Source organism: Coenobita brevimanus, chromosome 86 (genome assembly GCF_032717465.1).
Source record: "Coenobita brevimanus isolate Jiangsu-jjx chromosome 86, ASM3271746v2, whole genome shotgun sequence".
Lineage (NCBI taxonomy): Eukaryota > Metazoa > Arthropoda > Malacostraca > Decapoda > Coenobitidae > Coenobita > Coenobita brevimanus.
In genome coordinates, this window is record NC_137039.1 from 31400447 (window position 1) to 31425061 (window position 24615).

A 24615-nucleotide genomic window follows, 5' to 3' on the forward strand; every position below is an offset into this window, starting at 1 on the left:
ATTAATTAGGAAAAAGCATAACATGCAAAATGGATAGTGAAAAGTGGTATTTTATTGTGTGTGTGTGTGTGTGTGTGTTAATCATATGGTGTAAGGGAAACCTGTTGACTGCTATGCAGGTTTCATGCGAGAGGAGAAATGTGTATGAGAGTGGATGAATGTTTAAATGAATGATTCAGTATCAATGCTGGAGTAATGAGTGCATGATGTTACCATGGCTGTTCAATATCACTGCTGGAGTAATGGGAGCATGTTACCATGGCTGTTCAGTCTAAAGTATACTGAATGGATGGAGGTACAAGATGCAAAGGGGCAAAACTAGCTAAGTCTTGTAAAGGGGATATAGTTCAAATTTGCTGTAACCTACAAAGATGATGCTGTGCTACTTGCTTTTTGAGAACAGAATCTTAGCAAGCTGGTTCAGCATTTTGGGAATGTGTGCTGTGTAATTTAAAAGTAAATGTAGCCGAGAGTAAAATTATGGCTGTCAAGAAAAATAGTTGCAATATGTGCAGGTAAACAGAAAGGTAAATCAGCGACAGCTTAAGAACCGCAAGGCAGTAACAGATACCAGAGGCAAATTACTCATTAAAATTTTTAGAGCAGCTAAAAAAGAATGGTGGCTGGCACTAAAAATTTCTTGATATGAGTGCTGCTTTCAGGTGCCTGCCCTTTCCTCTCTTCTTTTCTCTTCTGTCTTTCTTTCCTGCATTCTTTCTTTTTCTTTGTCTACAGGTGACTCTACAAAGTGACAACCCAAATGGTTTCTGTACACCAGGAAACCATTTCCTATGCTGGGTGTTAACCATATAACCAAATTATGGCACCTGGTGGCTTAGTGGGTAATTAAGGCGCTCCAATCAGATTGAGCCAGTGCAGGTTTAAATGCAAGGGGTGACTGGGGCTTATTGCTCACGAAATGTCACTCAGGGATGAGTAAGGCTGGTCACTTTCATTTTAAATGTCACGACCTACTTCACTAGCCCCGGGCTCCTATGCTGCTCATGGGACAACACTGGATTAAGATGATGAATGAATGAAAAACTTAAACTAAGAATGGAAGCTGCAAGATAATTTCATGAAAGTGTGTTAATGCTCACTTTGTAAATCCACATGAGACCTTGGTACAGCATGACAAAAAGTCAAGAATATGCAGTGGAGGTGGGACTATTATGAGGTAGAGGTAAAGGTACCGGTACCAGTGTGTATGGAAAGCATTGGCTAAACATGGTAAGAACATAAACGAGATGTGGAGCTGAGAAGTCTCTTGACAAGAGGGTAAAAGAGTATCATCATAGTGAGAGTGAAAGATGACATAAATGATGTGGTGTAAAGGGTGCAGGTGAAAAAAAGTAGAAGCAAGTGGTCACGAAAATAAACAAAGTCCCCCTTTCTTCACAGCTTCAACTACTTGTAAATTGATAAATTATCTCAAAATACTTTAAACAAGTAGCTACTTGCATCTAATGATGTTTTGGGCACCCCTCCCTTTTTACACAATCACATTACACTATATTAGAACTGCAGGGGCTGTTTTTTTAGATGCTACTTTTTTTTTTTTCTTTTTTAAGAAAGAAGGAACTAAAGGCCACTTGCAAGATTGTTCCCTCTAAAAGAAAAATCAGGACAACCGAGAGCCAAATTCAAGATCCATCCACTTCGAAATGCCTGGACACAATACATTTGAAAGACTGGAGATCATAGGCAGCATCAAATATGCCATTATCCCCCACAAACATGGATGGATCACCAGACAAGAAAGCCAAGTACTGAAGCAAAGGATGATAAAGAAATTGACAAGTGATCAAAAAAGATGGTGAAGTACATATGGAGGGCACATAATGAGGGTTACATTCCTTTTCACATGATGGCTAGTCAACACAATGCCAATCCCACAAGTGTACATGAAGTGCTTCTTTATTTAAACAATTTTTGTCTGCAAGGATGAACCAAGATCGTAAAGGCCGGAATGAAGTGCACATGACTATGTGGCTCATTTCACTGGCCATGCTCTTTGATAATCCTTTGTTTAAGCTTTCTCAATCTTTGTTTCTCGATCCTACACCACCACATCACTTCAGCTGGAATCAGGTCAGGGTGATATGACAATGATGAAATGGAATTACCCATCAGCAGGACAGCTGGTGATTTTGCCATGGGCAGTGAATGGCACAGAATTTTCACTCAATGCATAAATGCGATACATAGCACAAGTAATCTCCTCTACTTGAACTTTAATGAGAAAGGATACTCTGTAGATGATTCTTCAAATGGAAGCAAGGCACAAGAGATAAAGCAATGATGAAAATATGAAGAACCAGTACATACAGTAAATCATTTGATCTTCACAGTCAAGTTTACCATACTTACTTGACAGAAAGATTCTCCTTATCCTTCTCCTGAACTTCTTTACTGGAGAGTGTTGATGCTGGGCTGGTAGTGGTGGTGGTTGTGGTGGTGGTGAGGTCACTAGCCACAGCAGATGAGGAGGAGGGAGGGGCAGTGTTGGGCTGGTCGGAGGAGGGCGGGGCATTGTGGGCAGGTGAGGGAGAGGTGGCAGGGGTGACTGTGGCATTGGTGGTGCTGAGGGTAGGGGCAGTGGAGGAATAAATTTGAGTCTCTTCCTGCCCCGACCCCGAACATATACCAAGCCCCGGCCGCCCCGAGGATGGTTGTTGGGTGCGGAGGGCAGCGACAGACCCCCGGGTGGTGACCCCCGTGGTGTTCAATCCTACAACTTCCACCGCTGGCTGACTGGGCTTATTCCGCGGCCGCCTAATGCGTCTCTTCACAAGCATCTTATAATTCTCTTTTTTCTTAGTGCTGTAATAATATTGAATGCAGTCACTCACACTCTTACGTTCTAGATAACTCGCAATCACCACAAAGTTCTTCGGATGCTGCAGGTACTTCTCACGAAAAATGTCCTTTTCTTGATCAGTCCATATATTTATATTCTTATACTCCTTATACTCGGTGCTGGGGTCCTCAATCAGTCCATTCTGGTTGAGGTAACGCTGCCGTCGTCTCCGCTCCTCCAGCAAGATGGGAGGGATGACTGCATATGCCCGCATCTTCTTGTCCTCGTTCTGTGGGTGCACAAAATGGTTTGAGGTTCATCTGTTCTTAGTGAGCAACGGACACTTTGGACTTGCTTAAAGCTTTGCTTCTTGTTGTGGCATTTATTAATAATAATAATCAGACCTTTTCTTTCTCAAAGGTGCCATTTCTTCCTATGGAATTCACCACTGCTCGACACTCATTTATACTTTTACAATTACAAGAACTGTGACATCACTCATAAACAACAGACTTCATAAGAGGAGGGAAACAAAAAGTGGGGTGAGGTGGTGGGATTAAACCCTACAACTGCCCATTACATCTGTCTCCAAATTGTAGCTTCTTGAAAAGAGAAAGTCTTTGAACTGCCATTTAAAAAATTCAACAGAAGTCAATTCCCTCAAGAATAATGGCAGTTTAATACAAAACCTAGGGGCTATATAGGAGAAAGACGTATCAGAGATAGATGGCTGACAAACTGCTGCAGGTTCATCAAAGCACAAGATGCACATTCATTATTTTCTACATGAAGGGTACGATAACAATAAATTAGGAGGAAGAAAAAAGTATACAGTAACAAAAATATTTTAAATTTCATTTTTGCTTTAGCAGCGAAAGTACCTTACTAGTTCAGTTTTTCTTGGTTCTTTTCCATATTTTTCTAATTTATATAGTGGTAAATTATTATTTCCAGTTGATTTTTCATTCATATTTTCTAATGCATGTTTACTTCTCAAGCTCAATGATGGAGACTTACTAAACTAAAACCTATTCAAGTTTATTGTTACTAGCCTAACCTTACATAAATAAAACTTCTATCTATCTACAGCCAGATGACGTAATCCTGTAAGGGGCGACCATTTGACTTTGAGTCAGTTGTTCTATGGGGAGGGGAACTAACCCACCCAAACCCACTTACTGACGTGTAAACCCACGTGAGTTGGTTATATGGTTACCACCCAGTGCTGTAAATGGTTTCCTGGCTTACAGGAAACCATTAGGCTTGTCACTCAATGTAAAGCTACCTGAAAAGGAAAGAAGAGGAATAAAAAGGGACAGGAAAGATGGGTGACAAGGGAAGAGAGGAGAGCAGACACAGAAAAGGAATGATTAAGGTGCAGGAAGAAGTACGCAACACTACTTCAAGCGGGTGGATGATGGTCGCCACCACCTACCATAATAAATACAACTTAATCTTACATAACCACAACATAACCTTACCTAATCTAACAAACTAATCATTAGCCCAACCTAACAAATGTAACCTAACCTAACCCAATCAAGTCTAACCTTGCTTAACCTATACTAACAACCAAACTTTAAGGAAATTTAACCTAACCCATCAAAAGCCAAAAGTAAATTAATCTGGGCATATTTTACTTAGGTTGGGAGCCACAAGTTAGGACAGCTCTCATTAACAAATTGTGAAAATTTTATGTCAGGGATCAGGTTTCATAAAGCAACTAAATTCCGATACATAAAATTAACAAATAACTAATGCAATACCAAAATCACTAAGGTTATTTTGTTGACACCAGTTGTAGCAAGCCATTGTGAACAGGTGTTAGGTGGTGGCGAACATCTAACCACGATGTAGTGCTGCCTACTTCTTCCTGCACCTTTATCATTTTCTGTTTTTCTGTGTCTGCCCCTCCTCTCTTCCTATTTTTCCCATCATCCCTGTTACTGTTTAGTATTCTTCTTTCCTTTCCGAAAGTTTCGAAGAGTATCACTGTTTATGATGTCATACTTAAATACTGTCTAATAAAGTTCCATAGCTAACAGGAAGTGTCTAAACTTTAAGCAAAAAATAAAGAATAGAGGAGTTCTAATGTAATGTTGCACTCCAAAAGTACAATAAATTGCCTACAATGATGAAAGTTGGTATAAAAAACATATTCAAGAGGTATACAGTCCAGAGTGGGGAGGGAGATCATAAATAATTCTCTCAACACTCACGTTCGTTCAAACTGCTGGACCATCTTATGTGGTGTCTGCCGTTTGACCCTCCCTCCCTCCCACCCACAAACACTCACATTCCCCTCCACCCACCTCCTGCTCCTGAAGTCCATCCATAATTTCCTCCATCTCGGCATCACTCTTGACTCGCGCACCAACTCTGGAAAACCGCTCCTTCTCCTCCCGCTGCTTCCTCAGTTCTGGGAACACCTTCTCAAATAGCTCTCTGTTCTTGGCCACCTTCTCCTTGTGCTTTTTAGAATTCTCCATCTGCGGGAGGAAAGCATAACAACGTAAGGAATGGGCAATAGCTGCAGTAGCTCAGTTCGCCCAAGCAAGACAGCTCCTGTAAGTGACTACAGTACTAGAATTAGCCATGGATATATAATTTGTAGAGGAAACAATCTGAGGTAAAACTATAGGTTTGCCAGAGTACCATGCCTCACTACTGTATTTAATGTTACTTTAACCCCTAAGCGCAGGGTTATGGTTATATCCGACATGAAACTGGTGGACTGGGGGCACCAGGTGACGGCAAAAACTGCAAGTGTTTTCATGCCACAGTTTGAAGAGGATGCCACTTGATCTTGTCACCAAAGGGTGGGGATAACCTCCCAGCACCCAAGGCAGGCATATCTCGGTTGTCTCTGTGACTCTGCCAGGTGTAGGACAATGTTTTTCTCAAGCCTCTTGCCCGATTCCATTCCTGCCTTAAGAGGACCCTTGCCTCACCCACCCGCCAAGCCTCTTTCCAAGGACACTAGGAAAGGGCTAAGTAATAGTATCACAGGGTGTGTCTTGGATGCAACTATGTCTAGTTTATCTTGTAATGGAGAAGTTATCATGTTGAGAGAGAAAGTGGAAGTTAGTGTCATGCGCACACGCACAAATACAGCCTGCCTCGCGGCCAAAAATTATGTATATTCTTCATGTCCTTACTTATCAACGTGACCAGCTACAGACCTAGGGGTGGTTTTATTCGCAAGAGGAGGAGTTGGTGAGTAATATGGCTTTTTGTTTTTAACTACTATACTTTCAGAGATACTAATGTTTGAAAACATGCACCTTGGGGAAAATTGCCCATACTGAAAGGGTGACGGCAGTATAAACAGCCCGGAATGGAAGAGTTAATAGTCACACGATATATGACCAATATGAACACACATATGATCCTAACTTGGCTGATGGAAAGTCTTTCTCTAAATGAGAGGTAGAAGGTCAACACAGACTGGGTTGTTGTTGAAAAAGGTGCAAAAAAATATAACAAATTAAAGATACATTTCTGGAATGCAGTACAGACCCAAGATTAGGCTACTGCAGTCAAATATATTAAAGGTTAGATAACTTGTTTACTGACTTTGTGGCATTATAGAAAAGGGAAAAATAAAATAAAATCTATCAATCCCTGGGCACTGCATTTATGTGCATTATAGTTTCTAACCAATACACCACAAGGAGACCAATGGCAAGGTAAAGAGGTGCGAAATTCATAAAAAAGTGGAGATGGCAACTTACAGTCAGGTAAGAGCAATATAAAACCACCAATCCCACAGTGGTCAGTGTAGTCCAGTGCATTTATGGGTAAATGATTAGTCTACTTCCCCTGATGACAATGATGAATAATCCTCCTACCTATTGAGGACCAAAGTGATACAAAGTGGACACAGTATAAGGAAAGTACCCACCTTTTCAACTTTTTTGAGCCACTCGGTCATAAGCTTGGAGTAGGTGTGTGTGAGATGGGAATCTCGCTCAGTTTTTGCAGCGTGGCGGCGCTTGAAGTACTCCAACAACCGCCGCTTGAAGCCTGCATACTGCCGCTTATTGGCCAAGTATACCTCAGTATCCGTCGGCTGGTGGTACAACGGCTGCAACATACCCCGATTGGTTAAATGAGAGTGGTATTCAACTGAGGGTTGCCTCGTTAAAAAGGGGTGCCAACTCCCTGATCATGCACTTCTCAAAACATTCATCCAGCCAGCTCGATCTCTTGTTAGTCCCCTGGTCTCACCAACTTTCATACCTCTCCTCCTCACACACACATCCACCACATCCCTCACCTTCTCTTTGGCCTACTTTGCCTCCTCCCTCCTTCAATTTCGCTCAGATATACATTAATACATTATCCATTCTCTCCACATGACCATACCATCTCGGTACACTCTTTTCGATTCTGGTGTCCACAGACTTCCTCACTCCACATCTTTCACGAATCACATTGTTTTGTACACATACTGTATATTCCTCAGCAGTCCCATCTCCATTGCTCTCGCTCTTTGACTTTTAATTTTCATGCCACACCATAGTCTCACATCCATATGTTCAAGATGACACTAACACTCCTTCATGTAAGCCTTGTGTAGCTGCAACATTCAAGCCACTGTTTCTTATCATGGCCTTTATAGCACCAGCTACTTTCCTTCCTAGTGCCACTCTACTTTCCACTTCTTTTGCACATTTCCCTCTCTTTTCTATCACTCTACCCGGGTATTTGAACTCTCTCCATTCACTGTACCATCACACTGAGATCACCACTCTCAATAACCATCACTCAACTTTCTTCTACATTAACACTCAAGGAATAATGCACACAGAAATCAGCAAAACTCTGCATTAGTCTACCAAGTTCTTGTCCAGTATCTGCAAGTAGTACTGCAACACCAGCATACAAAAAATTGAGATATTCCATCCATCACCACTCATTCCCAACGCCAACCCTCTCTTCACTACTCATGTTTTTACTTCTCTCATCATCCCATCCATATATATATATATACTAAATAACCATGGGGACGATACACAACCGTGTCGCATGCCCACACCGATCATGAACCATTCACTTAGATGCCTATTTAATCTTACACATGCTTGGCTACCATCATAAACACTCTTGACGGCACACAGCAGCTTACCATCTACACCGTAGACGTGCAAAACCTTCCACAATTTTTCTCTGTCTACTTTGTTGTGTGCTTTTTCCAGATCCATGAATGCCATAAACACCTTCTCACAAGCCTTCTCCATTATGTCTTACTGCAAATACTTGATCCACACATCCTTTGCCACTCCTAGAGACACCCTGTTCATTACTCACCAGGACTTCTGATAACTTTCTTACTTTCTCTATGATAATCCGTCCATATACCTTCCCTACCACATTCAATAAACTTAGGCAACGATTATTCTCGCACTCAATTCGCTCAACATTAGTCTTGTGCAGAGGTACAATCACAGCCTTTTTCCACTCTGCTGGAACAGTTTCACTCACCCATGCCTTCTTACGTATCTCCAACTAGCACTTCATTCTGCACTCTCCACTACATGTAATCATCTCTCCGTACATCTCATCAATCCCAACTGATTTCCCACTTTTCAGCCGCTTCACAGTGTTCTTCACCTGTGTGAGGGTCATGTTTCCTGGCACTGCATTCCTTCTCTGCACACTCCCAAAACAAATCATGTTTACAGTGGCTCTGCCCTCTCTATTCCCATTCACCAGGCTTTCAAAATATTCATTCTATCTGGTCCTTACTTCTTCCCCATGGGTTAACAAGCTTCCTACACCCTATAAATACAGACATGAAAACAAGCAGATGAAGGCAACCTGACAGTTCTACAAGACTGTATCTTTGTCAGTCTGACAAAGTCCCACATTTAGTCGGGTGAAAAGGTCTAGAACACAGTTCTTTGAATCACTTGGAAACGTAAATTACAAATGAATGGAAGTCCCAGGCAAATTCCCTACTCCCGAATTGAAGGAAAAAGTCTGTAAATATATATTAATCATATTGTTTATAAAGGCTCCAACATGCCTGCATGCATCAGCCAATGTCACCTAATATCAGCTCTCCACATAGCTCGATCTCTCGCAGCCTCCCTGTTCAGTCCCTTATCCCTGATGTCATACTAGGACCTCGTCCCAGGTATTTTTTGCTCTGTCTCTCGCAACCCTACCCCTGACATTCACACTTCTCATCTTCCACACCCAACTGTCATCATCCATCCCCTCAACATGTCCAAGCCATCTCAATCTATAAGTATGAATCACTGATGAGAAATCTGTTAAGCACAAAAATAACAAGCTTCATCCTTTCTGTGATTTATTCACACACCTTATTCTCACAGGTACCAGGTGATTCCATTCTGCTGAAGGAAACCAACTAAACTCAATGAGCATTAGTAGACTAATATATCCTTATTTTAATACAGCAGCTCTGAGACACATGGTTCTGCAAAGGTCATGATAACTTTAATCATGAACTCCATTGATCAATGGACAGATATTTGATATTATAAAATATGTTAATCAATGAAGGAAAAGTATCAGCAATTCTAAAATCTACTATCCCAATCAAGTGGAAAACTGAATAAATGACAATCTCAAAATAAGATGAAGTGTCTACAGACCATGTGTAGACAAGGTGATTTGCCAGAAGTCTAACAGTTCTAGACTGGTGATTAAGTGAATGTAGTAAGGAGATGGCAAATAGGGAGTGCAACCGCTTTAACGCCAGTCTGTCAAGCCAAGCTGACCCATCAAAACAACTGCTTCTGAGGGGTCTTCCTACAGGTAAACAGTACAGTATGTATATAGTGTGTGTAAGGATTCGGCACCCCCATGTGAAAGACAGCGTCTCACCTGGGTAGGACCAGGATCCTTCCCACGGCTAGATGCAGGGAAATACTGTATGTAACACCCTTAAGGAGAGAATGATTAAGAAATTGTATACCTCCAAGAGGAGTGAGTGAGGTGGAAGAAGCCCAGAAAACAGTGAAAGCATGCAAGTTTGAACCACAGATGTCCAGGGAAATGAAAATTGAGCATGGAAGAGAAAGTTGGGGCAAGGTTTCATAAAAACTTATACATGGAAAGGGCAAGGAAGAACATGTCATCAAGTCAGCAGTGAAAGTCATGGTAGTGCAGAATGACCAACAAGGTTTGCCTGTAGTGATTTGGATCAAAGTTTTATATAATGGTGTGTAAAGGAAGGGAATGGAAGTGTGTGCTGTCAAGTCAGCAGCAAAACAGACAGGGTTGCGAGACATGATCAACAGCATCTGACTGTAGTAATCTGAGTAACGCAGCAGCCCATTATGTACAATAACAGACAGTGAATAATGTGTACAACAATGAAGACGGTGAATAACGTTTAATCAGAAATGGAAATGTACGCATTTCTGCTTTGGGACACAATATCACTATGGTGGGTGACAGCAAGGATGTACAATAATATACAAATCCTGTGTGGATGGTGAACTAAGTAAATTTTTCTCTTTGAAAGTTGGGTTGAAACAGGGATGTGTCATGTCTCCATGGTTGTTCAATCTGTACATGGATGGGGTAATAAAAGAGGTACAAGGTAGGGTAGTGGATGTTGGAGTGGCCCTGGTGAGAGAGGATAGTGTTTGGAAACTCCCTGTACTGTTGTTTGCAGATGATACTGTGTTGTTGAGTGAAGACGAAGGGGAGCTGCAAGGCTTGGTGGATGAGTCTGGGAGAGTGTGTAAGAAACGGAATCTAAAGGTGAATGTAGGGAAGAGTAAAGTGATGGTCTTTGAGAGAGGTGAAGTCAGTGAATGTACAGCGAGGTTGGATGGTGAGGAATTGGAAAATGTGAGTACGTTTAAGTACTTGGGTAGTGTGATGAGTAAGGATGGAGGTTGGGAGGGTGAAGTGCTTGAAAGGGTACAGCAGGGAAGAAATGTTGCTGGTTCTTTGAAAGCAGTGATAAGAAACAGGGAAGTGAGCATGGAAGTGAAAAAGTTACTACATGACAGTATTGTGATATTGTGATACCAACTCTAATGTACGGAAGTGAAGCTTAGACGTTGTTGGAAGGACACAAGTCAAGAGTGAGAGCAGTGGAAATGAGTTATTTAAGAGCAGCCTGTGGAGTCACATGGAGAGAGAGGTTGACGAATGAGGATATAAAGGAGCGTTGTGGTGTGGATGTGATAGGAAGCATTATGAGGAACACACTGAGGTGGTTTGGCCATGTGGAGAGGATGGAGGGTGAAAGACTGACGAAGAGAGTGTATGTGAGTGAGGTGGAGGGGGGAAGAGGGAGGGGGAGGCTGAGATGGAGGAATGGGGTGGAGAGGTATATGAGAAAGGGGGGTGTGAGTTGGGAGCAGGGCAGTGAAATAGCGGGGGACAGGGCAACTTGGAGGCGATTTGTTTGTGGCCACCCCAAACGGGACTGAGGCGTCTGGCAATAGATAGATAGATAAATGTAATATAATGAATAAATTTCACATATAATAAGTCTTATAATGAGGATTTGTCCAAAAACATGACTGCAGAACCACAGGCAGTAAGTGTGCAAGTTAATCAAGCATTTAAAAAGAGAAACAAATCTACTCTACACTCTAATAAACTGATGACTACATAAACAAATGGTGACAATGTTACGTTATGAGAACCCTTTTATCTGAGTAGTGTAAAATCATTGCAAGTAAAATCTGCATAATCTGTATATATTAAACCAAGTTCTTTTTCAGCCTAGACCAAAATATAAGCCAGACTCACCAAAACACTGGGGACATCCGTGGGTGGCATCAACTTATCTAATATGTTATGCGACTCTTCTGCTCTTTTCTGAAATGAGAAGGAACACTGTAAGCATCATAAGCACAGATTTTGTCATTAACATCATTATCACTATAATCCTATCCTACTTCCCCCTGTACACACAGGGTGGGAACATTCTATGTAAGGTTCGGTGATCTCACTGGGGACATGAATCAGAGGAAACTGGAAGCCCCAGATACAATCTTCCCTCCTGTGTCATGAGGTATGAAGTTGCTTCTAACAATAAGATTACATGGCGAAGGTACTACATTCCCATGATCTGAATAAAAGTAAAGCTGAGACAGTTACTCATATAGAACTACCCCTGAGCTTTTCTGGATGACATTAAAATGGGTATCAGTACAGCTGAAATTTTCCTTAGACTGACAGCTTAATCAAACAGCAAAACCCAGCTAATTACCTCCCAACAGTTGCTAGAAACTGCTGGAATAAACAGTAGATAAGTAACAAAACCTGTACTGTATGTGGATCTTGGATTTTCATTCTGTTCACACGAAGCAAAGTTTCCTACTTCGGAATGTTAAACTGTGGGCTAGTTACCAAGCCTGTAGCCACTCTTCACTCTTATGGTAGTAACTCACAGTCAGGAATAGCCAATCACCTACTGTACTTAAGATATTCACAACAAAACTGTGCTACTCACACCCACCCATACAGCAATCCCACCAGACAACAATGAAATCAGAATACAGTACATCTTTGTGGAGACCCTGCACTGTTCTTTTTTTGTCAGACACTGAAAAACTCTCTGTTACATCTTTTCTAGCATCAATTATGAAATACTATACACATCACTGGAGCAAACATGTTACCCTGACTACTGCACCAACAACTACTGCTCCTACTGAGTATCATGACTGAGGGATTTATATAAGATTAAACTAACATGAATAAAAAAGACCTAAGGAAATATACAAATCTTGCTTTACTAGGCATTACCATCATTATCATTTAGACTGCTATTTTTCCACTTAAAGAACAAAGCATCAAGCAGTTATAACTGTGTGTGTGTGTGTGTGTGTGTGTCGCACATCTTACTGATCCAACGCACCCTATTCTCAGCATAAATAATCTGTGCTACACTGTGGTGCCGAGGCTCCTTGGTGTCTTCCTCTTCTCTGGTGTTGGCCCCATCCCCCTTTTGAGCCGCAACCTGGAGCTCGCCCTCCTTTTTTCGCAACTTTGCTATATTGGACTCCGCCTGGTGGGGTATAACAACAATTAGGATTTACTAGAGAGTTGGAAGAGAATGTTCAGTAAGGTATTGTGATGATGATGAAACGGGCTGCACTGATGTGACAATACCAAACAAAATGCAGAAAGGATGAACTGACATGATTAATCTCTGAAAATATGATAAATGGTAGCTGAGGTAACTGGGGATGACATCCAACTACATGAGCAGAGATCTCTGAACAAGTTATCAGTAAGGAAGTTGACAAGAGAAGATGGGTAGCTAAGAAAGCAAGAGCAAAGAGTAGAGAGAACATCCTTGACACTTTTGTTATTCTCAGTCCTATGAGACATTTCTGATGGGAGATAAAGTAGGTACTGTACCTCAAATCATACAACTGAAACACTGGCTATAAGGGCAAGATGTAATGAGAAAGCAATACGTGGGTGTTTTAAAACTTTTTTTTTTTTTTTCAGAAAAAGAGCGATGGAAGGGTAAAATGGCACAATTATGTTAAATGAATACAGCAATACTTAAACTGCATATCAGCATCAACCAGTCCTTCTATCACACTAAAACTGACCCACAAAGAGTATATTACAGTACATTTATAATGGATGAAGAAAAAAGGGGAATGTGGAAAAAAAAAAAAAAAAAAAAAGGAGACAAATAAAGATATACTTTCATGACAACGAAGAACTGTGAAAAATATACCGGTATCAAGAATGGAGTACAGATCTGAAAAATCAGAATGGACTTTCAACAGGCACTGGTAAATCAGAAGTAACCAATGTATCAGGAAACAACAGCAAAATGAGGCATTACTGACTGCTAAGACAATTGTGACTGCGTGAACCATCCAATACAGATGTATTCATTTACAGAATACTGGAGATTAAATCCTTTGGAGCTGTGGTTTCAGTCAGCAAACAAAATCAAGTGACACTAGCCTTACTGAGGCCTTGCAATACAAAAGGTTTTAACTTCTTCAGTCCCAAGAGACTCTTCTAAGCTGAATATCAGTACCTGGCAGTAGGCCAAACAACATAAAAAACATTAGAATAACATTAGAGAAAAGCGCATCATGCATTTGAGAGAGAGAGAGAGAGAGAGAGAGATAGAGAGAAATATCTGACTTTTGACTAATACTGACAAGTTGAACAGATCAATGCTGACAGGCTAAACTATTGACAAATACTGACAGGCTAAACTATTGACAAATACTGACAGACTACACAGTTGGCCTGAACTCTGACTGTAGATACTGTCTTGGATATGGTATAATGTTGTTATTTTCATTCCTAACTTCAATTACAGTCCATACCACAACACCCGCTGTCTGTTTCACATCCTCTTACCTAAAAAAAAAAAAAAAAACAGCCACTTACTTCACATCCTCTCTCTCTCTCTCTCTGTCATCTTCCTCGCCCATCTCTTACCCTATCTCCCTACTTTACCTCCTCCCAACTTTATTTACAACTTCCTAACCAATTTCACACCCTCTCAAAAATACGTCTCACCCTTCCATCCTCCCTCACACCATCCTATATCTCAGCTCTTCTGAAAATAATGCATACCCTTCCAACCTAACACATAATCTTCTCAGCTACCTCACCTTCTCATCCAAGACACCAGCCTCACCTTGAAAATTTCTAACTCAACCCAATTTAAACCTAACCCACCATCCTTCAACTCAACCTAACCCACCCTTGAACTTGTGCAACCATCCTCACCTTTGCAATCTCCCTGTCGACCTGTTCTATGTGCTTAAGAAGGTCGTCTTTAGTGGAGCGGAGAGGCGACTCATCACGAGGATCCGAGGGCAGTGTGGGGGAAATGGCCTCAACCTGTGGCGTATACGTTGACTCCTGAGGGGAAAAGATTATTGGTATTAATGAGCATTAAAATGATACTTTTTGACGATGATAATCACCCAGTAAATTATTTCAAATTATGCCATTCTCCCTGTTAAAAGAGACCCATATTGAGGTTGGCCATACTACAGCTATCTTGAACTCAACGCTTCACCAAGAGTCAACAATACATAAAATTTCACTAACAATTTCTGAAGTACTCTGACATACATATTAAAAAGTCAATATTATATAACCTTTGAAGACCATATACAAAGCCACATTAGCCTACATTTGAAAAGGGAAAATATTTTCAAAAAAAAAAAAAAAAAAAAAAAAAAAAAGTATACAATAACACACACATGCACAGAATACATCTAATGTAGCTACAACATCAGAAAAAACTACACTAGTACAAGTTCATACAGTACAAGTATTGCAACACAAAATAAAGATTGGTGTATTGCAGAGAATGAAAACTATTCATGGAAACGACCACACACATACCAAATAGCAGTAAACATGATAAAAGTTTAAGGCAATTGTCAGGAAATGGTCCTCATGAAAGTATTTGTTGTCAGTGCTGGCATTTAATCCAAGAGGCAGCAGCAAAATGGTCCCCATGAATTCTTAACCTTCCTCAACTGCAGTCCTATCCACCCCAATTCACCTACCTCAATGGAGCTTTCATCATGCATTCAATGCACTGCAACGATTAGAATGTTTTTCTTAACGAAGCACTTAAAATTATCTAGTTGAGAATTTAATCCCTTCAGCTCAAGGATGCAATTTTAGTTTTCTACTACAACTTACTCTACTTACTGTACGTGAGATTTCTTGTACTGAAGGACTTAACAAAGGCTATATCGAACTCTTCCACATACAGTGTTTCCCCTACATGAATAAAACTGTTAGACTGCAAAAATAAATAAAAATACATCATGGGACTAAAAGAAAATCACAGAACTTTTCAGTATATACAGTACTGTACAACAGGAACCTGTTTAATCTTTTCGGTACAAAAACATAATTTCATTTTATTCTGCTTACATCAGGGGAGACTTTCCGAACAGGAAGGGCTAAATACAACCTCCATTAACCCGTTCAATATAAGTGTTCCCAGAGCTGGAAAAAAACAATGTAGTGGCAAGAACAAAATACTGTAAACACTAGATCCTCAGCTGGTAAGGATTACATATGACTGGACGTCAACTATAATCATTCAGTGCCACTAAATATTTGTGCCATTAGATATTACAAGAATATGCTGAATTAAATGAATTCCACCAAAACATTATGAAATACCGTACACCATACCCAATTTGGTATTAAAATGATCTCAAAATTCATCTACCACACATATTAGCCAAAATTACTACTCACAACCCCATCCTGCCCACAAATTCATCAAAATTATCACCCAAAACCTTCTCCACCCTCACAGTTACAACAAAACTACCACTCAATATTCTACTCCATCTCATGACCACCACCGCATCAAAACCACCCAAAACCTCAATCCACCACTTAACTCCAAGTACATCAAATTACCACCTCAAAACCCCATCAGCACTTACTCTGGCCGACAGATTTGGTTGTCGGACATATCCAACTTATAACGAAGACTGCCAACAAAATAAATAAATAAATAATAAGTACTACTTCAGCCCTGCCATGACTTACCCTATTACTATGGTTGTTGTCGGAGGTGTCTATGACAAGAGGGACACGCGACTCTGGCTTGATGGGCTGCGAGAGCTTTATCCGTTTACTGGAATCCAACGTCGTGCTTACCGCTAGAGGGTTACTCGGCACCAACTGGGGTAGCATCTCCGTCCGATTGTGGGTGTATGGCCTGCAAAGGCAACAGGCGGTTAATGATAAGGGCTAAGATTACTGTAAGGTGGTCGGGCTGAGAAGTGAGAGAGGAGGGGGTGAAGCAGAGTGAGGTATGGTTGAAGGAGAGAGGGGTGGCAAGTGAAGACGGCACAGATTATTGTAGGATGGGGGGTTAAGCAATGGAAGTGTATGAGTATGCAACCGGATGTTTTGTGCCGAGGCATCTGTAAGTCAAAGGCCAGCAGACCTCTTGCAAATTCTGCTGGAGAGAGAGTTCTATTTGTAAACAGTGTTGGGGTGGCATTGGGTAACACACGAAGGAAACTCTCTACCTGTGCCCTGAAAGACTGTATGGAAGTTAGAGATCAACTACAATCTGTGGGTGTAACATCTATGCTCCCAATAAAACATATAGTAGTAATATGAAGTCTTGAAGATCAACCTGAAGTCCTGATTGTAAATCTATGGGCTCTCATCTCACAGAAAAGGGAATGAAGTACAGTGTATCGGGAATAACTGGGAAGTAGAATTAGGAGTGGGAGGGAAGAGCTAAAATTATAGTGGGGTATTGGAATATAAAAATGGGGAGAGGGAATGGAGGAGACAAAGAGGAGATTGGAGACATGGAAGATGGGAAGAAAGCACTGGGAAATGGTAGAAAAGGGTGGCAAGGAGGTGATTAGTGCTGTTAAATGAAGAGGAAAACTATAATTACTGTCAGTGATGGGACTGGGAAAAGGGGTAGAGAAGGGGGGTGAAAAGGACAGAAACTAAAGTCAAGAAGGGGTGAAGAGTTGGAACCTGATGGGGATGAGGTGGGGGGGTGCTTTCCCTCCTCCCCAAGGAAGAAGGAACAAAGGCCAGGAGCTGAGGCAATGAATCCCTTAAATGCATTATTTTTTTTTCTTGAAGCCACCACAAACTTATTCAGCTTAGGAGAGAGGACCATACTAAAGGAGTGTGACAAGATCTCCCTTGATTCTTTCAACATCATGGTGTCCTGTTCTACTCCTGCTACCAGAAAAATATTCAATCTAGCTTAAGCCCTTCAGCATGATGTGTAAGAAGTGACAGGGTTGGGAACAGTGACAGGAAGAACAGTGTTAAATAGACAAATAAGGCTTTAGTTAACCATTCCACTGTGACAGTACATTTCAGTATTCTCGTATCATTAATTTCAAACAATTTTTTACTCAGAGGGGCAAAATTCTGTGCAGTAAAACAAATACCTCTCCACTCCATTCACTCTCATGGGGGTGCTGGGTGTAGAGGACCCCTTTAAATGGCACCACAAATGTAACCAGGGGGCACAGCTGTCCAGTCGTACAAACTCCCCTCTCCTCTTCTATTCCCCCAAAAGAGGATGGTGAACTGCTGAAGAAGGGCAACTTAAAACAGTAGTCCACTCTGTTCACATTCACTTGAACAATAATTCCCATGACAAAACTTAAGTATTCATTCTAGCTAACTCTTGACGATTTATCTTGAAAGGACTAATAAGCAAAACTGTGTATTACTAGACTACAGTGATGACTTTTACAAAGTATTCTTGCCATCTCCTAACGACATCCTTCAGCTAGGGTTTTTTCAAATGAAGGGGTCACATGTGGCAATGAAAACCCCTTCCTCTAAGCTCACTGAAACTCTGGTCATACAGAATTATGATATAATTATGAAATACTTAAGCTAATCAAATGAAAATAAATATAAAATACAGAGGGACAAGAAAAACATTAATGAAGGCTCTTCTAAGCTGAATAAAATTATTTGGTAGCAGATGGCACAGAACAGAATAAAATAAATTAATAATTATATATATATATATATATATATATATATATATATATATATCCATCCATCATCCAATCCTACATTGTCCCATGAGGAGCGTAGGAGCCCGGGGCTAGGCAGTTGGTCCCGACATTTAAGATGAGAGAGACCAGCCTCACTCATCCCTGAGTGGCATTACATGAGCAATCAACCCCAACCACCCCTTGGATATAAACCTTCACCAGCTCAATCCAATTGGAGCGCAATAATTACCCACTAAACCACCAGGCGCCAAAATTTGGTTATATGGTTACCACCCAGCATAGTAAATGGTTTCCTGGTGCACAGGAAACCATTTGGCTTGTCACTCAGTGCAGAGTCACCCACAGGCTGAAGGAAGTGGAAAGAATGAAGGAAAGAAAGACAGGAGAGGGAGTGTAAAGTCACCCATAGGCAGAAGGACACGAATGAAGGAAAGAAAGCCAGAAGGAAAGAAGCATGGAGAGGAATGGGCAGACACCCGAGAGCAGCACTACATCGAGTGAGTGGATGGTGAGCACCCCCACCTATCACAAATATATATATATATATATAACTGCAGCAGTTAGTGAGAACTGTTGCTAATGCCTTCACTACAAAGGACTTCTCTCAGCCTAAATAAAACTGTACAGTAGCTGCTAGATTTAAACAAAAAGGGAAATTATACTGCAGTCATTTATACGAGATGAAAAGACTGGAAATTTAGGGATAGGAATAGGGGTGTTTCGTAAGGAAGAGGGGATTCTTGTTAACACTCAGGCTCCTATTACTCACTCTCAGCTATATAAAATTGTATGGCAACACTGTGGCAAAGAAAGAATACAGTAAACCCTTGATAACAGAACCCTCTTTTAACAAATTTCAGTTTTTAAAAGAATGGATGCGCGTGAAACACTGACCAGCGTGGCATCTACACATGAACGTGAACACACACACACGCACACACAGTGCTCCTCCACATCCCACAGGATGCCTCATCAGTCACTAAGTGACCAGCATCAAGAGAGGAGCCATAAATATATCATTCATTGAGAAAAAGCCATTTAGGCCTAACAGTATGTTACTGTGTACAACTGTATGGCCGAATGACACGATATTTAGAGATCTTTGTTCGTTAAAAGCCAAGACACCTGGGAAATTAATTACCAAACGGCACGGTCTTCGGCATCAAGGGTCTAGTGCCAATTAGTTTGTTATACTGAGGGTGTAGTGTAAAAAGTGCCAGTGGGAGGTAGGAGGAGGACGATACAAAAAGCTTGATTCCATGTTACTCAGAAGAGTACCGTAGTTACGTAATAAGCACCCAACACGAGCCGTGCTTTATCTAAGTGATGAAAGATCCCTTTATAACATCAGCAACCAAGAAGGACCAAAGTATACATAGGTTTAGTGGGTAATTAGGCACACAAAAGGAAGGTGGCAAGAAGAAGAAACTTCAACACACAAAGCTAGTGACCAAACTTTTTTTTTTCTCATACTTCAACATCTGAAGACATTAAATTTGTCTAAATACAAAAACTGTTCATCCAAAAAGATATTATAAAATCCAGCAATTATTTTCAACTACTCCTGCTAACGACCTTGTAAATCCACACAAAACTACATAAAGATTCCAACCTAAAAGTTCCTTTACTACCAGTACTTATAATGCCGACCTGCTAATTACCCCTAATATAAGACTAATAATGTTAAAAAATAACTGAAGTATTTTGCAAAAAATTCCTGACTTCTAATTAGTGCCTGTACGTCATGCCTTTATGTAACTTATGCAACTGCTCTGCAGTATGTTGTGCAATGTGAGGAACATGCAACATATAATGGTAGCTATCTCCAACACAGTATCGTTACACTCAAGAATACTGAAGTATATACTGTACCCTTGAAATACAGGAATGCAAGAAATGAATTAACCTTACGCTTTCACCACACACTTCAAGTCATAGCTAGGAGTTCAAAAATGGGGTTAGCAAAGGTGGACACATCTAATTATGAGGCAGCTCAAGAAGAACTCTAAGGGGTGAGGGTATTCCATAGGATACCTGAGGTAGTCAAGGTATAATTCAGAGTTGGCTGGCTTCATCCCAGCCACCCCTCTGTTGCCACTCCCCCTCAACCCTTTGGGATGGGGTGAAGTAGGATGAGAGAGAGAGCGAGAGAGAGAGAGAGAGAGAGAAATGAATAAGAGAGGGAAAACTATCAATGTCATGCCCAGTGAAGTGTGCCAGACACTGTCACTCACCATTCACACACCCAAAATCCTGGCATCACCACACACACCTGATCATCTGCACATATTTTTCTGAGGAATTTTTAATGTAAAATCCTGGCACCACCACATACACCTGATCATCAGCACATATTTTTCCAAGAATTATTTAATGTACATAAGCACACCAAACAGCAGCTTACAATAACCTGCAAAGAGGAATATCTCATCCCATCATTCCATGGGAAAAAAGATCAGGATGATGACAGTCTGGTGGATGAGGAACAGATTGTGTACAATAGCTAACAAAAGCATTTCTGCACTTCTTTCATCAATCAGAACCAACTAAGAATAAGAGCATCTAACTGGTATATGATAAGCACACCATATGTGTGGCACAAATGTTATGGCAAACAACATCCATTGACCTCAAGACAAGAGGATAAACCCTGTGAATGTCAAGTGCCAGCCAACCCACATTAAGTCAGCAAGGCAGTGAGGTATGACTCACACCTTTGTGACTAGATAAGGTTCTGCAACAGATTATCATAGGCCTAAGCTGACACTTTATTCATTCATGCTTACTCCACATTATTTTACTCAACCTGGGAAAGATTTCTTGTGTCGGAGGCATTTGTGAAGGCTGCATCTTACACCTCAAGTTCAAAAAGCTCCTCCAAAGTAAAATATAACTGTCTAGAGACAGCAAGCAAATATCTGAAGACATCAATACAGTGAAGGGGATTTGCTACGAACACCAAGCTCCTTCCATTCTTACCACATTCAAAGCAGAACAAAAAAATAATCTAAAATTAAAGGACAGCTCTCTAAATTCCCACAAATTAACCAATTCACTCAAGAGATGGATAATATTTATGGTCTTGTTGTTGCAGGATGATTTTATTCACTTTAAGAGAGCACTCTCAACTCAAAAAGTCACCTAACCTGAATAAAATCACGTGGTGATAGCATAAGATAAAAAACAAGTCACTAGCCTCTGCCAAATTCATGACAAAAGCATCAAAATAAGAGGAAAAGATTTGCAACTCTGACCAAACTCTAGAACTGGTTAACATAAAACTCCGTAGGAGAAAACATACAATGTATATTTCCAATTCCCCGTCACAACCTGACCCAAGGGGATGATGACAGATTTGTTGACAGCTTACAATACAATTACTCAGTTACACAATGTACGGGTAAAGATAATCAGAAGCATATAGGGAAAGCAAATCTTGTCTTATTAAATGTGATGAGACAGAGTAGAAATGAAAGAGTGAAAATGAGAGAAAACAAGTGAGTGTGTTGCATTACAGCACACACATTACCACACACCATACTCCTGGGATGTGATGAAAGAGTCTGGCAAGGGAACTGTAATGGAGAGGTCTATAATCAAGCCACATGATTAAACAGCTGAGAGAGAGGTAAATAAGCTCCTAACTGTAAGCTGAAATTGTTGACATCATTGAAGCTAAGAGGGATGTATAAAGATTTAGATAGCTGAGAAAAGAAATAAGCTCCTAATTTTAAATTGAAACAGGTTAAATATTGTATAATGGAGAGGACAAGTCTAACAAAATATGGGAAAGACAGAAATGTATAACAAAATATGGGAAAGACAGGAATGTAGGAAAGTTCTTAAATAAATATGAAGGTCAATGTGGGGAGAGGAGAGGCTTACAGTACTTAACCTAACATTCCTCATGTTAAGATCACACAGGTAATTATTACAGCCAATAAGAAAAACATATGAGGAACAACTGATAATTTTTGCCATTACACACATACAACACAAGCAACAATACAAATAAGCTTCAAATGTTTTAATCTATAATCATCAGGAAGGAGTGTTTAGATTGCTATTAAATATCACACAAAGGAAAAAAAATGGGAGGGGGGGGAGTTATAAATTAAGCCAAAATCATTAAGTGAAAACTAAAGTATATCTGGAAAAAATAAATAAATAAATAAATCCTAATTACTGTAATATTATGATGTAAATTTAAAAAGAACTCGAGAGGATACTACAAACCTAATATAGAATCCTAAATTCAAAACTAAATAATCCAGAAACTGGGAATGGTATGAGACTGCTTAAAACTTTTACCTTTTGAATCTTCATTGCTGAGGGAAGGGGGGGGGGTGAGTTTGAATATTCAGCTAGTATACAGACAATGAGAAAGGCCATCTACAACATTGCCTCTTAAGCATTTGACTACAGAGGAACAGCTTACACACTTCTGCCAATATGAAAACAACAAGAGCTGGGAAAGAATATCTATGACTGCATCCGAGAGGGGCAGCTGACTTACTTCTGCTACTATATAGAAATTATAAGTATATAGAAATTATAAGTCTGCATTCTTAGCATCAGAAAGGGAGTGTTAACATTCTTTGGCTACTACAGAAACAATGGGAAAATTACAGCTCTACATAAAACTCTGCATCTCAGCATTAGAGTGGGACAGTTAAAAAAAAAATATATATATATATAAAAAAAAAAAATTACTGTATAGCTTGGTATTTGAGCCTTATTATTTATGCCACATAAACACAGACAGGACTGGGAACGCTTGGAATACGGGCACATACCATAGGACATCGGCCCCTGCCCGCGAGTACGGTCTGTGGAGGGAGGGGGGGGCGAGTTAGCAAGGGGTGGGGAGTGGTGGTGCTATGGCACGTTACTGTACACATACGATGGGAGGGAGAGCAAGGAAGTGAAGGAATCAGGAAAAGGAGAAAAGCTATGAAAAGGAGAAAAGGTAAAGGATGCAAAAGTGAAATGGACATGAAATAAAGGAGAAAGGATAAAATGAATCCTGTAGTAGACATGGACTGAGAAAATGGAGAGAGAGAATGAACATTTTAAAGGAAGATAATTAAAAAGATACAGTACTGGTAGTCAGAAGTATAGAGTGCAAAAGGAGATGATGATCATGTACTGGCAGATATGGAGAAAAAAAAAACAAGAATGAAACATGAGAGTAAGATGAAGTAGCCTTAGAAAAAAAGGGGGAGGGGGGAGGAAGGACAAGAGACTGAGGCATGATCGGCAAATGAGAAAAAAAAGAACAAACAAAATAGTCAGAGAGGTAGGGATGGAGAGGGGGCTACAAGCTGGTACTGCAGCTAATTCATGATGCATCAAGGAAGCTTTTTCCAACCCCATACTATCAGTAGGGACACAAAAATAGGGAATAAACAGATAATTTAAAAAATGTAAACACAGTATATTACCACTGTACCAAATTAACTGATCATTATTAGCTAACCCTTTCACTACAGGTCATCATTTTATTACTTGCAACTGAAAGACTTTACAGTTTGGATGGACACCTCAAAGCAGTAGTAACAGCTGGAACCCAAAGCTCATCCAAACATGAACCCGAAGGATTTCACTGCCCTCCCCCAGCAATCTACCATCCTCCTTTCAGGGCTAAGGAGGGTGTTGGGAGACGTTTGTACAACTTGGCAGTGGAGGCGGCCAGTTTTGTCAGTACCACCATGACAATGTCTCTTTTCCAGTACCCCTCTTGAATTAAAGGGGTTAGAAACAATATCCACTGTCCCCTTCAATCAAATGTCTTCTACTTTACTTTAACTACTGCAAGACAAATTTACTCTACTCACCAAAGACTCACTGTAGTGAAGGCGATAAATCTACCTTACCATTAAACCTTCCCTCAGTCACCTACCTATCACCTGACCAATTAAATATATTCAATTAACCCCTTCAACAAGAGTTTGTCACCTACATTTTACCCTTGCTGCCACCAGATTATTTCATTCAGCTTTGGGGAGATCTCATGCATGGATGAATTTAGAAAAGGTTGTGTATGACCCCTCCAGTTCAAAGTCTCCCATGAGCTGAATAAAATCATCTGGAGGTGTCAAAAATAATTCTGTAAAGATGTTATCACTGTGATGGGGTTAAGAATGGCCTGTGAAAATACTACTGTACCAAAATTATGTAATGGGATGAAACTCAAATATACACGACTCATTTACAGCACTAATCACCAATATAATAATCAATACATATTTTACTGCTACAGTGCAGTAGCTAATTAGACTATCTGCTCATGTTTTTTTTTTTTTTTTTTTTTTTTTTTTTTTA

The 24615-nt window shown here is 40.4% G+C and overlaps 1 protein-coding gene across 1 annotated transcript in view; it reads right to left on the reverse strand.

The window, feature by feature from the left end:
• Positions 1 to 24615, reverse strand: part of LOC145410752 (uncharacterized) — a 137145-nt gene that overhangs the window by 48890 nt on the left and 63640 nt on the right. Inside the window, exons 5-12 of the mRNA XM_080280855.1 lie at positions 23088 to 23120; positions 16322 to 16493; positions 14519 to 14653; positions 12663 to 12812; positions 11549 to 11617; positions 6705 to 6887; positions 5113 to 5289; positions 2371 to 3089 (exon numbers count right to left, since the gene is read on the reverse strand). Of these exons, the coding sequence (XP_080136981.1) occupies positions 2371 to 3089; positions 5113 to 5289; positions 6705 to 6887; positions 11549 to 11617; positions 12663 to 12812; positions 14519 to 14653; positions 16322 to 16493; positions 23088 to 23120 (1638 nt within the window). The remainder of the gene's footprint in view (positions 1 to 2370; positions 3090 to 5112; positions 5290 to 6704; positions 6888 to 11548; positions 11618 to 12662; positions 12813 to 14518; positions 14654 to 16321; positions 16494 to 23087; positions 23121 to 24615) is intronic.